The following is a 14270-nucleotide window of genomic DNA, read 5'->3' on the forward strand; positions in this document are numbered from 1 at the left end:
TAAATAGAGTACATTATGACGAGGTCTAGTGTGGCAGTGAATTTGAGGACAAGCAGATGTTTGACTGCCTGTTATATATATTTTTTTGGTAAGACATCTGCCTGTCTTTGCCAAGTCTAAGGGTGGCCATAGATGAGCAGTTCCCTGTCTAAAAGCAGCCTTGTGGAATCTTGTCTGTGATGTCACCTGCCTCAGCCATCAGATGACGTTACAATATGGAGCACAAATGTAAAAGCCTTGCAAGGATCCAGCCAATGTCAGAACATCTCTGTATGCAGTTTCCACTTCTTCCGATGCTCAGGAGACCTTGTTATTGCTCTGTAGTCTACCTCTACACAGCCTTATTGCTCGTAATTCATTTATAAACCCGTCACTCCTACTCTGAATCGATAAGAAACAACTTCAATATTGTTACAGAAGTATTGCTTTTAGAAATACTGACCGAATAGCAATCCTTTACTTCATATATTGTTGAAGTGCGTAAAGTTTACTTTTTAAAAAACAGTGCAAAACATTGACGGTATCCAGCTTAAAGTGTACGTGTGGTGTGTTATAAGCATGTTGAGCTGGCTCCTGTTTTGGATAGCTTTTTTTTTTTTTAGCCCACAAAGAGCTATTTTTTTAAAGGCACTGCAATTACAGCCTGTATGGTTTATGTATAATTCTGCCCCTTCTCGCTGCATTCATGTCCAATTAGAAGTGATTGGTATGAGTTATTGTAAATACCACTTTACTGTTTATCTTATTACTTAACCACTTAAAAACCCAGCCTTCTCTGAGGCCCCGTACACACGAGGAGACATGTCCGATAAAAACGGTCCGCGAAGAAAAGTATCCCGCTCTATAAAACAATTAATCCCCGTTGCTTCCGTCCCAACAAACCAAGAGGGGGCTGGCTGTGCTCAATTAGCATTGGATGAAAGAAAAATCCTGGATCGCCGCACGGAAAAAAGAGCTGACATGTTTTGCATCATGTGATGCTTACTCGTAGCTCCGCGGACTGTTTTCATCGGACATGTCTCCTGGGAGCTTTTGGTCTGATGTGTGTACACACCATCAGACCAAAATCCCCGTGGACAGAGAACGCAGTGACGTAGAAGACACCGACGTTCTCAAACACGGAAGTGCAATGCTTCCACGCATGCGTCGAATCAATTCAACACATGCGCGGGATTTCGGGACGCTGGTTACACGTCATAACCAACGGACATGTCCGATTAGGTGTACTAACCATCGGACATGTCCGACGGACATGTTTCCAGCGGACAAGTGTCTTAGCTTGCTAAGAAACTTTTGTCCGCTGGAAACCTGTCCGCTAGGCCGTACACACGGTCGGACATGTCTGCGGAAACTGGTCCTTGGACACGTTTCAGCGGACATGTTCGACCGTGTGTACGCGGCCTGACACTTGTTGTTTACAAGTAAAAATCTGTATTTTTCACTGGAAATGTATTCATTTTCACTGGAATGAATATTTAGAACTCCCAAATATTATATATATATATATATATATATATATATATATATATATATATATATATATATATATATATATATATATATATATATATATATATATATATATATATATATATATATATATATATATAATATAAATATTTTAGTGCTGTTACTGATCAAATTTTTTGTGTTTGATTAATCGATTTTTTTTTTAATCGATTAATCGACTAATTTTGATTAATTATAACGCACATATAGATCCAACTACTTTTAGCTGATCTCCTTGCAGGCTGATTCCCAGTGCAGCTACCAACCACTGGAAAAATGGATAGCAGGATACAAAAACCACACAAAGGCAGCGCTCGATGGGAATAGCATTAAAACTTTTATAGTATTTAAGTAGGTAACAAAATAAATATTGCACTGGAGATAAAATCGATGTAACTACATAAACTGTAAAAATGGTGCGAGTAATACCAAACGGTAACAAAAGCAGTCATAAAAACATGTAGCTAAGTATGATACTGGTATAAAAATGTGTACAACGATGCCGCTGCTGAATCCAGATGAGGAGAAGTTAACATCAGTCCGTCGGCATGTAGATGTCCCATGAAGGGAACTATCACAACTCCCAGTGGATGGTTGTAGAATCCCAGGTTGATGGAGGGAAGTGTAACAGCCCTTGCGTGTGGCAGATAGTAAGGTCCCGCCGGCATGCAGATATGAAGGCACAGCAAAGGAGCCCTTCAGATGGACACGGCAAGCCCCACCAGTGTCCGTGACGTCACCGGACCTCCGACAGAACTTCCTGTGTATATATATAATTTTAGCAGAGGCCCCCCAGAGAATAAAATGCTGGTTGTTGCAATTTTGTATGTCACTGTATTTTCGCAGCGTTTTTAGGAAAAATTTTTTTATTTTAATGCAAAAAAACTCCATATATAACATTTTTGGGTAAAATATAATGATGGTATGGAAAGTTAATTGATACCTAAAATTGCCCAAGTTCATGGGATGGCGATAAACTACGATACTTAAACATTTCCATAAACATTTTTATAGGTAACCCGTTTAGAGTTACCAAGGAGGTCTAGAGCTAGAATAATTGCTCTTATAACGGTCTCTGCGATACCTCACATGTGTGGTGCGAGCGAACACCGCTTACATATGCGTGTGTGACCTACATATGTGTTCGCCTCTGTGCACAAGCATGGGGAGATGGGGGCACTTAAAATTTTTTCTTTATTATTTATTTTATTTAAAAAAAAAATACATTTATACTGTCCCTTTAATTTTTTTTTTATCACTTCCCTCGTGACATCAGAAAACCATGATGGGTTCTCTTTATGGAGACATCTGGGGCCTGTAAGACCCCAGATTATTCCTCTACCCTTGAAAGCACGAGATTAAAAAAAAAAAAACTATTAATCTCACGCTTTAAAAAAAAAAAATGGCTTTGGTTACCCTAACTGGAAGTGACAGAATGCCATTGCTTCCAATCTTCTAGACCATAGAGATGATTAGAGACCTTCCAGTTTCCGGTCAGCTCTATGATCAGCTGGCTGACATGATCGCATGGGAAAGCCCGGAAAGGCATCGGCCGGAATGCGGGAGGGGGGATGTAAAAGCGATCCACTGGCTAAACAGCTGCTCAGATCACTTTTAAAGAAATATAAAATTGGCAACTTCAAATTTTAATACCAGGGTTATGGCTGACAGCTGCTGCCATAGCCCCCGTTATAACCACTTGAACACAATTATGTCTATATACAGGGAGTGCAGAATTATTAGGCAAATGAGTATTTTGACCACATCATCCTCTTTATGCATGTTGTCTTACTCCAAGCTGTATAGGCTCGAAAGCCTACTACCAATTAAGCATATTAGGTGATGTGCATCTCTGTAATGAGAAGGTGTGTGGTCTAATGACATCAACACCCTATATCAGGTGTGCATAATTATTAGTCAACTTCCTTTCCTTTGGCAAAATGGGTCAAAAGAAGGACTTGACAGGCTCAGAAAAGTCAAAAATAGTGAGATATCTTGCAGAGGGATGCAGCACTCTTAAAATTGCAAAGCTTCTGAAGCGTGATCATCGAACAATCAAGCGTTTCATTCAAAATAGTCAACAGGGTCGCAAGAAGCGTGTGGAAAAACCAAGGCGCAAAATAACTGCCCATGAACTGAGAAAAGTCAAGCGTGCAGCTGCCAAGATGCCACTTGCCACCAGTTTGGCCATATTTCAGAGCTGCAACGTCACTGGGGTGCCCAAAAGCACAAGGTGTGCAATACTCAGAGACATGGCCAAGGTAAGAAAGGCTGAAAGACGACCACCACTGAACAAGACACACAAGCTGAAACATCAAGACTGGGCCAAGAAATATCTCAAGACTGATTTTTCTAAGGTTTTATGGACTGATGAAATGAGAGTGAGTCTTGATGGGCCAGATGGATGGGCCCGTGGCTGGATTGGTAAAGGGCAGAGAGCTCCAGTCCGACTCAGACGCCAGCAAGGTGGAGGTGGAGTACTGGTTTGGGCTGGTATCATCAAAGATGAGCTTGTGGGGCCTTTTCGGGTTGAGGATGGAGTCAAGCTCAACTCCCAGTCCTACTGCCAGTTTCTGGAAGACACCTTCTTCAAGCAGTGGTACAGGAAGAAGTCTGCATCCTTCAAGAAAAACATGATTTTCATGCAGGACAATGCTCCAGCACACGCGTCCAAGTACTCCACAGCGTGGCTGGCAAGAAAGGGTATAAAAGAAGAAAAACTAATGACATGGCCTCCTTGTTCACCTGATCTGAACCCCATTGAGAACCTGTGGTCCATCATCAAATGTGAGATTTACAAGGAGGGAAAACAGTACACCTCTCTGAACAGTGTCTGGGAGGCTGTGGTTGCTGCTGCACGCAATGTTGATGGTGAACAGATCAAAACACTGACAGAATCCATGGATGGCAGGCTTTTGAGTGTCCTTGCAAAGAAAGGTGGCTATATTGGTCACTGATTTGTTTTTGTTTTGTTTTTGAATGTCAGAAATGTATATTTGTGAATGTTGAGATGTTATATTGGTTTCACTGGTAAAAATAAATAATTGAAATGGGTATATATTTGTTTTTTGTTAAGTTGCCTAATAATTATGCACAGTAATAGTCACCTGCACACACAGATATCCCCCTAAAATAGCTAAAACTAAAAACAAACTAAAAACTACTTCCAAAAATGTTCAGCTTTGATATTAATGAGTTTTTTGGGTTCATTGAGAACATGGTTGTTGTTCAATAATAAAATAATCCTCAAAAATACAACTTGCCTAATAATTCTGCACTCCCTGTATGTGATTGTGCGGCAGGTGGGTAAAATATATCTAAAGGCAAACATTTTTTTGTAGTTTTGGACAGAGCAGGGATGAATTAGAACACCTATTAGGTTTTCATTGCTGTCTGTTTCCCCATTAGGGAGTTTCACCCTCTTTATTTGACCTGTTTAAAGTAAATATGAAAGCAAAAGAAAAACCCAAATTTTGGGTTGTGCCTGAACAGTAACAGAGGGGAAATCATCCTAGTTCCAGTGACCTGGGGGTCCCCAAGTGATTCCCTTTATTTGCAGGGATTTCTTCTCGCTTTCTGTTTTGGCTGTGAGACAGGAAGTGAAGGGAAATCTCCCCAATGGGGCACAGATGGCAAAAAATAAACCTTACAGGGGTTATAACCTTCTCTTACCCTCTCCAAAATGAAAACAAAAGAAGGTTTGCTTAAAGTTCTACTTTAATTAAGGAATAGAAGGAATCTTTTGCAAAGCAATCGATCATTACTGAATTGATTCAGTCAGGATGATCAGCTTCACTAACTTTACTGCTCTGGAACTAGTATACAGCATATGAGTCGAGAATAGCTGCTTCTATCCAAAGGCATCTGGGATGTGATTTTTTTTCTACTTACCAGGTTTACATAAAGCAAGTCTGCATCAGTGAAGAGACGCTTGTGTTTTACCACTTGTAGGGAACTTTGTATTGTAACTTTCTGTGACAGCCTCTGTGGTGGAAAGTTTGAACTTCATATTTTATACCAGGGGAACCAGTACAAAGATGAATGTATGTTTTACTGGACTGATTCAATTTTTTGCAGCTGGGCTTTAAAAAATGACTTCTCCCTGATAATTACATTAGGCAAATTGTTCTTTTGTTAAGCTGGACAGGAGGAAAAGCTCCATCACAGCAGGGGCCCTTTGCATACTGGTGTGACTACGCTTCAAAGGATAGCTGCATACCATTTGATAGTTACAATATATTTTCTGATAAGAAGTGGCCACCTGTATATTAGAAGAGGTGCCTTTCATCTCTTGTCTGATTGTGATCACAAGGGAAGTGGGTAGGTGTCAATTATGCAAACTCCAAGACATCCCTTGGCACAGAGATATGACCACAGGAGGTTACCGGTTGGGGATCATTAAAAGACTCATAAAGTCAACCAATCGAATCCTCGGGAACTTGAGTTTTTTGGAGGGAAAAGGTGTAGTCTGAGGGGTATAAAGACCAGTCAAGGGAGATGGACAAGATCATCAGTGTATGATGTCCTGACCAAGCAGACTGAAGCATGATGGATGAGCTGACCCAGGCGTGGTGATGTAACCTCTCCCCCTCTGTCTGTCTGTCTGTCTCTCTCTCTGTCTCTCTGTCTCTCTCTGTCTCTCTCTCTCTGTCTCTCTCTCTCTGTCTCTCTCTCTGTCTCTCTCTCTGTCTCTCTCTCTGTCTCTCTCTCTCTCTCTCTCTGTCTCTCTCTCTCTCTCTCTCTCTCTCTGTCTCTCTCGGTCTTTCTCTGTCTCTCTCTACAACTTAGCATTACTTATTGTGGAATCCTCTATAGCCATCTTTTTATTAATATCATGTATGTTGTATCAGTATTCAGCAGTGTCCTCTCTGTTTTAACAAGTGATATCCTTTATGTTATGGTTGTAAATATTGGATTAATACAAGTGTCTTCTCGGTATCAATAAATGTAATCCTTTTTCTCTTTTTCGCAGCGCTATTCTTTGTTTTTAATTTCTATATAGACAAAAAGGTTTTTATAGCTTATTTTAATTATTTACGTGCGATATTAATATTTCTATGAATCGCTGATTTTTAATTATGTACGTGCGTTATTATTTTTTCTATGACACCTCCTGAGCTCTGTAATCAATGAATAGCTATGGGTTACTTACCTCTTGTCTACGCTGCAGCTCTTACCACAGTAGCCTGTCCTAATAGAACGTACAATATTTTGTCATGTTTACCTACTAATGTCACTTTTAATTTTTGTTTGTTGTATTATGTCATATAGAGATAAGAGCACAAGTCAACCATTTACTACCCTAAAATAAAGAACATCTAAAGAAAGCAGCCATGGGAAACATCTTTGGAAATCTGTTGAAAAGTCTAATTGGGAAGAAGGAAATGCGAATACTTATGGTGGGACTCGATGCTGCCGGAAAGACCACCATCTTGTACAAACTGAAACTTGGGGAAATTGTGACCACTATACCAACAATAGGTATTTGAACACAACACTGTATTAATAACTGTGATGATCACCCCCTTTTTTTACATAGTTCCTTCCTCATAAACACTGCATGAAGGTCAGTCTCTCTGTGCACAGTTACATAGCAGGTAAGGCTGAATAAAGACAATAGTATATCCAGTTCAATCTGTAAAGGTGTGTGTGTGTCAGTGTCTATAATTATTTCCCATATCCCTGTATGTTGTGTTCTTTAAGATGCACATCCAAGAGTCTTTTAAAAATATCCATACTCCATGCTGCCACCACCAATTGTGGAAGAGAGTTCCACAGCCTTATTGCCCTGACGGTGAAACCCCCCCCCCCCCTGCGCAGTTTAAGGTTAAACCGTGTCTCCTCCAATCTCATTGTGTGGCCCTGTGTCCTCTTACACTCCCTGAAACGGAATCCTTTTTTTCCTATGCTGGCATCACCACTGAGATATTTTTGTAAATCAATATCATGTCCCCTCTCAAACGTCACTTCTCCAGCGAGAATAGATTTAGTAAAAATGCAACAGTCCTGCGAACCACCACTCCTAAAGTCTTAAATATGAAATAGAAGCTGCTAGCGTGAAACACGTCTCATAAATCGTGCCAAGAACTAAATAAACAAACGCAGCGCTAATGAAATAGTGATGCCCACACCACTATAGAAAGAAAAAATCTGGTATAAATGTCCAGTAAATGATGTAAATATGTGCAAACCAAATAGTATCGCCCCCTGACACCCCCTGTATCGGCATGCGTAGGGGAGGGGACAGGACGGCAGGAGATTGTGGCTGCGGAGGACCTTCACTATATCCCGATCTTTGTTTATCGTTACGGGTCTGTTTTAGAGTGGTGCACTATCGCACCTGTGCTATGTGAGTACCCCTGCAGGGGATTTATTTTATTCAATAAATCATTGCAAAACGTTATTTGCACCATCCAGTTTCTTTTATATTTTTTATGATCTGGAGACACCTACTAAGGAGACCAGGAACCTAGGATTGTCCAATAGAACCCAGGTGTGGTTCATAAGCGTGCTGAGACCAAGCTTAGTTGCAAGGTCGCACACTCCAAGGAGAGCATCCATTACCATGGGGGAACACCTGTGTGATTGCACCTTGGCATGAGCTTTGGATCACTCACTGGGTCGTGTGTTACTTTATGAACTATACTGAACATCAGTCCCTGGAACGCTGCTATTGATCACTACATGCACTGAAAGCACTTTGGAGAATTTATTATATGCACTGATGCACTTATGAACATTCATATATGGACCTGTGTGTCATTATCTTTAAGGATTGTACTGTTCAACACTAATTATTTAATATTTTTTATGAATGTTTGTGCACTTTTTGCACCTTAACGGGGTGTGGATTTAATTGTACTGTATATTTATTTGCTTGCACTATTTGGTTTGCACATATTTACATAATTTACTGAACATTTATACCAGATTTTTTCTTTCTATAATTGTGTGGGCACAACTATTTCATTAGCGATGCGTTTGTTTATTTATTGAGAATAAATTTAGTGCTTGCAGTCGTTCCATGTAATCGAGGTCGTCCAGGCCCAATATTAATTTTGTTACCCTTCTTTGGACTCTCTCCAGTTCCAGCACATTCATTTTGAGGACTGGTGACCAGAACTGGACGGAATACTCCAGATGTGGCCTTACCAGGGTTTTATAAAGGACCAGGGTTATCATTTTATCCCTGGAGTATATCCCCTTTTTTATGCATGCTAACATTCTGCTGGCTTCGGTAGCTGCAGCTTGACATTGCATGCTATTGCTCAGTCCGTCATCTACTAGGACCCCCAGATCTTTCTCCATCCTTGATTCTCCCAGCAGTTCTCCCCCTAGTGAGTAGTTTGCATTTATCGTTTTTGCCCCCAAGTGCATTACTTTACATTTTTCCACATTAAACCTCGTTTGCCATGTAGTTGCCCACTCCATTATTTTGTTCAGGTCTTTCTGTAAAATTTCTATTTCCTGATGTGAAGTAATTGCCCTCCTTATTTTTGTGTTATCCGCAAAAACTGATCTATTTATCATTTATGAATAAATTGAATAGAATTGGGGTACCCCCACTTACCACCCCAGACCAGTCTGAGTACATGTTATTTATCACCGCCCTTTGGACACGCCCCTTTAACTTTTTTTTTACTCAAGAACAAACCTTATGGTCCATGCATGGAGACCCCACCTTGAAAAATTAAGTGCTTATGGGTGGAACTCCGCTTTAATGTGTTTGAAAAGCTCCTATTCTGTGCTCTTTATTTAAAGATCATCCTCTGGAAAATGGCAGAGTGATTATAAATCAGAGGAACTTCATAATAAGGGGACATACCGTCTGACTGTGACTTCACAAGCAAACAAATGTTGACATGTCCTAACAAGTTAAAATGTGGTTTTGGGTTTCGTTTTTTAAGAATCAGGCCCTGTACACACGGGCAAGAATCTCGTCAGGGAAAAAAACGTTGTTTTCCCTGACGAGATTCTTGGCAAGAATCTCTTGCCACCCTAGTGTACACACTGACCTTTCAAAAGAACCGCCGTTCTCTTGAAAGGAAAGAACGATGCTCGTCACATTCGATGCTGTCGCCGCCATCTTGCTTCACCCTACCTATGCCGTGGAATCTACCGTGCATGCGTCACAGTCATTTCGAGCATGCATGTGTTTCCACGGCGTCAGGTAAGTATACACACTCTCGGGTTTCTCATCGGCAAACAGGCTGACAAGAATCTCGACGAGCAAACAGAGAGCAGGTTCTCTTTTTTTCTCGTCGAGATTCTGGCCAGATTTCCACACGAACGGCAGTTTTCTTGCTGGTTTTTGCCGAGAAAACCGGTCGTGTGTACGAGGCTTTAGACTTTTGGGTAAATAAAGTGAAATGCTATTATGGCCAAAGCCCCATTCACACCTGAATGTTTTGTAGCTTGAAGCTCCAAAATGCTCAACATCCCAAACTCCATGGTTTTCAAATGTGCCTGTCCACACCTGAGCAGTGTCAATTGAAGCTGGAAAAAATACATGAAAGTCTTTTGCGCTTTACGCTTCAGTGCTTTTGGACCTAATAGACTTCAGTGGGAAAAGGTCTGGTGCTTTGGAAGCTTGCTATTTTTTTTCCTAAATTTAGCCATTAATGGCTAAACCTTAGTTGCTCCTGTTGTTTTCTCCAAAAGTATGATTTTTGATCGATGTCCTTAAAGTATCCATACACTGACCTCATTGCTGGGTCTTCCCTTAAAGCTCACCAAGATGGCAGATCATACTTTTTTAGACTTTGAAGTTAAACATGAACACCGTGCTTAGGGGCTTTCTGACTTGACTTTGAGCTTTATCATATGTGAAAAATTCAACACAGCCAGATTACACTGCTTTATTTAATTTAAGTTTGAGATCTGTTTCTAATATGAAGATAAACTCAGACTTATACCATCTTGCCATTATCCTCACAGGTTTCAACGTAGAGACAGTAGAATACAAGAACATCAGCTTTACTGTCTGGGATGTGGGTGGCCAAGACAAGATTCGACCACTGTGGAGGCACTACTTTCAGAACACTCAGGGTACGTGTCCATAATGTTTTATGGAATGTGTTTTTATTTTATGCAATAAATTCAATAAAATGTATATTTCTTAGGATCCTTTTAATATGAAAACATTAGTGATCAGAGTCATGCAAACCTGATAAATGAGTTTTGATTGGGTATTGGAAATGCTTAATTTCCCATTGGTTTGTCAATGGGTGTCTGTGACCCTGTCAGGGAGACCTGGCACTACCTTTTCTGGCTTTGGCAGGCTTCACTGCTGTCCGTTTAATTGACCACTTCAGCTCTGGAAGATTTTACCCCCTTCATGACCAGGCCATTTTTTGCTATTAACCACTAGCCGACCGCGCAACGTCGGCAGGTCGGCTCGGCTGGGCGAGAGCACGTAGTATAACGTCCTCTCTCTCAGCCGCCACTAGGGGCGCGCGCGCGCCCCCCGCTCGCCCCCGACTCCCGTGCGTGTGCCCGGCGGGCGCGATCGCCGCCGGGCACACGCGATCGCTCGTTACAGAGCGGGGACCGGGAGCTGTGTGTGTAAACACACAGCTCCCGGTCCTGTCAGCGGGGGAAACGCTGATCTTCTGTTCATACAATGTATGAACAGAAGATCAGTGTTTCCCCTAGTGAGGCCACCCCCCCCCCCCACAGTAAGAACACACAAGGGACATACTTAACCCCTTCCCCGCCCCCTAGTGTTAACCCCTTCACTGCCAGTGGCATTTTTATAGTAATCCAATGCATTTTTATAGCACTGATCGCTATAAAAATGCCAATGGTCCCAAAAATGTGTCAAAAGTGTCCGAAGTGTCCGCCATAATGTCGCAATACCGAAAAAAAATCGATGATCGCCGCCATTACTAGTAAAAAAAATATATTAATAAAAATGACATAAAAATACCCCCTATTTTGTAAACGCTATAACTTTTGCGCAAACCAATCAATAAATGCTTATTGCGATTTTTTTTTACGAAAAATATGTAGAAGAAGACGTATCGGCCTAAACTGAGGAAAAAAAATGTTTTTTTAGATATTTTTGGGGGATATTTATTACCGCAAAAAGTAAAAAATATTCATTTTTTTCAAAATTGTCGCTCTATTTTTGTTTATAGCGCAAAAAATAAAAAACGCAGAGGTGATCAAATACCACCAAAAGAAAGCTCTATTTGTGGGAAAAAAAGGACGCCAATTTTGTTTGGGAGCCACGTCGCACGACCGCGCAATTGTCTGTTAAAGCGATGCAGTCCCGAATCGCAAAAAGTACTCTGGTCTTTGGGCAGCAATATGGTCCGGGGGTAAGTGGTTAAGCACTGCACTACTTTAACTGGTAATTGCGCGATCATGCTATACTGTACCCAAACAAAATGTATATATATATTTTTTTTCACACCAATAGAGCATTCTTTTGGTGGTATTGGATTGCCACTGGGTTTTTTATTTTTTGTAATATAAATGAAAAAAGACAAAAATTTTGAGAAAAAAAACAATATTTTTTACTATGTGCTATAAAACATATCTAATAAAAAATTGTCTTCATATATTTTGGCCAAAATGTATATTGACTGGTTTGTGTGAAAGTTATAGCGACTACAAACTATGGTATATATATTGGAATTTGTATTTATTTATTTTTTATACTACTAATGGCGGTGATCAGCGACTTACAATATGACTGCAATAGTGCGGGGGGGAATCTGACACTAACTGACTAACTGCCACTGACATCACCAGTGATACTAATACAGTGATCAGTGCTAATAATATGCACTTTACTAATGACATTGGCTGGGAAGGGGTAAACATCAAGCGTGATCAAGTGATTAAATGTGTGCCTAACTATGTTTACTGTGTGCTGTTTTTACTAAGCAATGTGTAGATTTTTACTCCCTGGCTTTTTAGGCTGGCCATACATTATATAATTTTCTTGTACAATTTTCCTTTAGATTTACCAAAATCATATAATAGGTCAAACCTAAACACTTTCAATTTGTATGCAATCAGGCAGGCCCTTGCACTACATATTTTAAAGGTAAATCTAGAGGAAATTGCGCTATAAACAAAAGAGCGACAATTGAGTAAATATCTAAAAAAAAAAAAAATCTAATTTTTTTCCCCTCAGTTTAGGCTGATATGTATTCTTCTACATATTTTTGGTAAAAAAAAAAAAAGGCAATACGCATATATTGATTGGTTTTCGCAAAAGTAATAGCATCTACAAGCTATAGGAAAGAATTATGGCATTTATATGGCGTTTTTTTGCGGTATTGCGACATTGTGGCGGACATGTCAGACACTTTTGACACATTTTTGGGACCATTAACATTTACAGAGAGCGATCAGTGCTATAAATATGTACTGATTACTATGTAAATGTCACTGGCAGGGAAGGGTTTAACACTAGGGGGCGATCAATGGGTTAACTAGGTGTTCCCTATGTGTGTGTTCTAACTGTGGGGGGATGGGACTAACTAGGAGAGATGACAGATCGCTGTTTCTATTTTGTAGAAACACATGATCAGTCTTCTTTCCTCTGACAGCACAGGGATTTGTGTGTTTACACACAAAAACCCCCGTGCTGCCGCTCGTGCACGCGTTCGCGCGTGTCCGGAACTCGTGCGCCCTCTCGTGGCTCCCCTGGGCAAAGCCGTATATATGTACGGGATTTCGCCCAGGAGAGCCATGCTGCCGCAGTATATCTGCGTGAGCCGGTCGGGAACCGATTAAATATCACTAAAAGAAAGCTCTTTTTGTGTGAAAATTTTAAAAAAAAGTTCATATGGGTAGTGTTGCATGACTGAGTAATTGTCATTCAACATGTGAGAGCACTGAAAGCTGAAAATTGGCCTGGTTGGATGAGCCCGAGGACGTGTCTACCTTGTCTACAGGAAGCTTCTGCATGGACATTATCTGATAGCAGCATTAGGGAGCCTACTGCCTCCATGGGTCCCCAAAAAAGAGGAACCCCTAAGAACATATTTCCTTAGCTGGGATCAAAGAATAATGCATCACCCTCCAAGGCTGAAGTAGGGAGGGTCTCTAAATGAAAACAATATTTATGTTGGTGCTTGCCCCTACCTCTTTACAGATAAAAAGTAGAAAGGTGTTTTGTAATTACCCTTATTATTACCTTTTTTCGTAATCTAAGCACTACTGGAATAATTACAATCTAAACATTTTTCCTCCAGCTCTTATAAATAAGCCAATTTACCTTTGTGCCTGTTATATATTGGAAGTGGGTTGTCATGTTTTATTCCAATAAGTGACATGAAGGATTGCTCCCAATGCGCTTGTATATTTGGAAGTTAGATTAATGTAATATTGATTTAGAGAGTGATGGAATTACCAATGGTAGAAGAACAGTAGAACATAATGATTTGCGTCTTTCTGTTTTATCAGGCCTAATATTTGTGGTGGACAGTAATGACAGAGAAAGAGTAAATGAGGCACGTGAAGAGTTAATGAGAATGCTGGCAGAGGATGAGCTTCGGGATGCTGTTTTGCTCGTGTTTGCAAATAAACAGGTTAGTTGAATTAGTAATCAAATACATTCTGCTACTGTAAGTATGATACCAATATCCCACAATAGCAATATACAGTGGGGAAAATGTATTATTTGATCCTCTATAGATTTTGTAAGTGTGCCACTTACAAAGAAATGAAGGGTCTATAATTTTTATTGAGACAAAATACAGTGCCTTGCGAAAGTATTCGGCCCCCTTGAACTTTGCGACCTT

At 40.4% G+C, this 14270-nt stretch overlaps 1 protein-coding gene across 1 annotated transcript in view; it reads left to right on the forward strand.

Moving 5' to 3' along the window:
- The window catches only part of ARF3 (ADP ribosylation factor 3), a 44234-nt gene that overhangs the window by 21815 nt on the left and 8149 nt on the right, over positions 1-14270 (forward strand). Inside the window, exons 2-4 of the mRNA XM_040341175.1 lie at positions 6781-6990; positions 10447-10557; positions 13933-14057. Coding sequence (XP_040197109.1) covers positions 6843-6990; positions 10447-10557; positions 13933-14057 — 384 coding nt within the window. The 5' untranslated portion in view covers positions 6781-6842. The remainder of the gene's footprint in view (positions 1-6780; positions 6991-10446; positions 10558-13932; positions 14058-14270) is intronic.

Source organism: Rana temporaria, chromosome 2, assembly GCF_905171775.1.
Source record: "Rana temporaria chromosome 2, aRanTem1.1, whole genome shotgun sequence".
In the NCBI taxonomy this organism is placed as follows: Eukaryota; Metazoa; Chordata; class Amphibia; order Anura; family Ranidae; genus Rana; species Rana temporaria.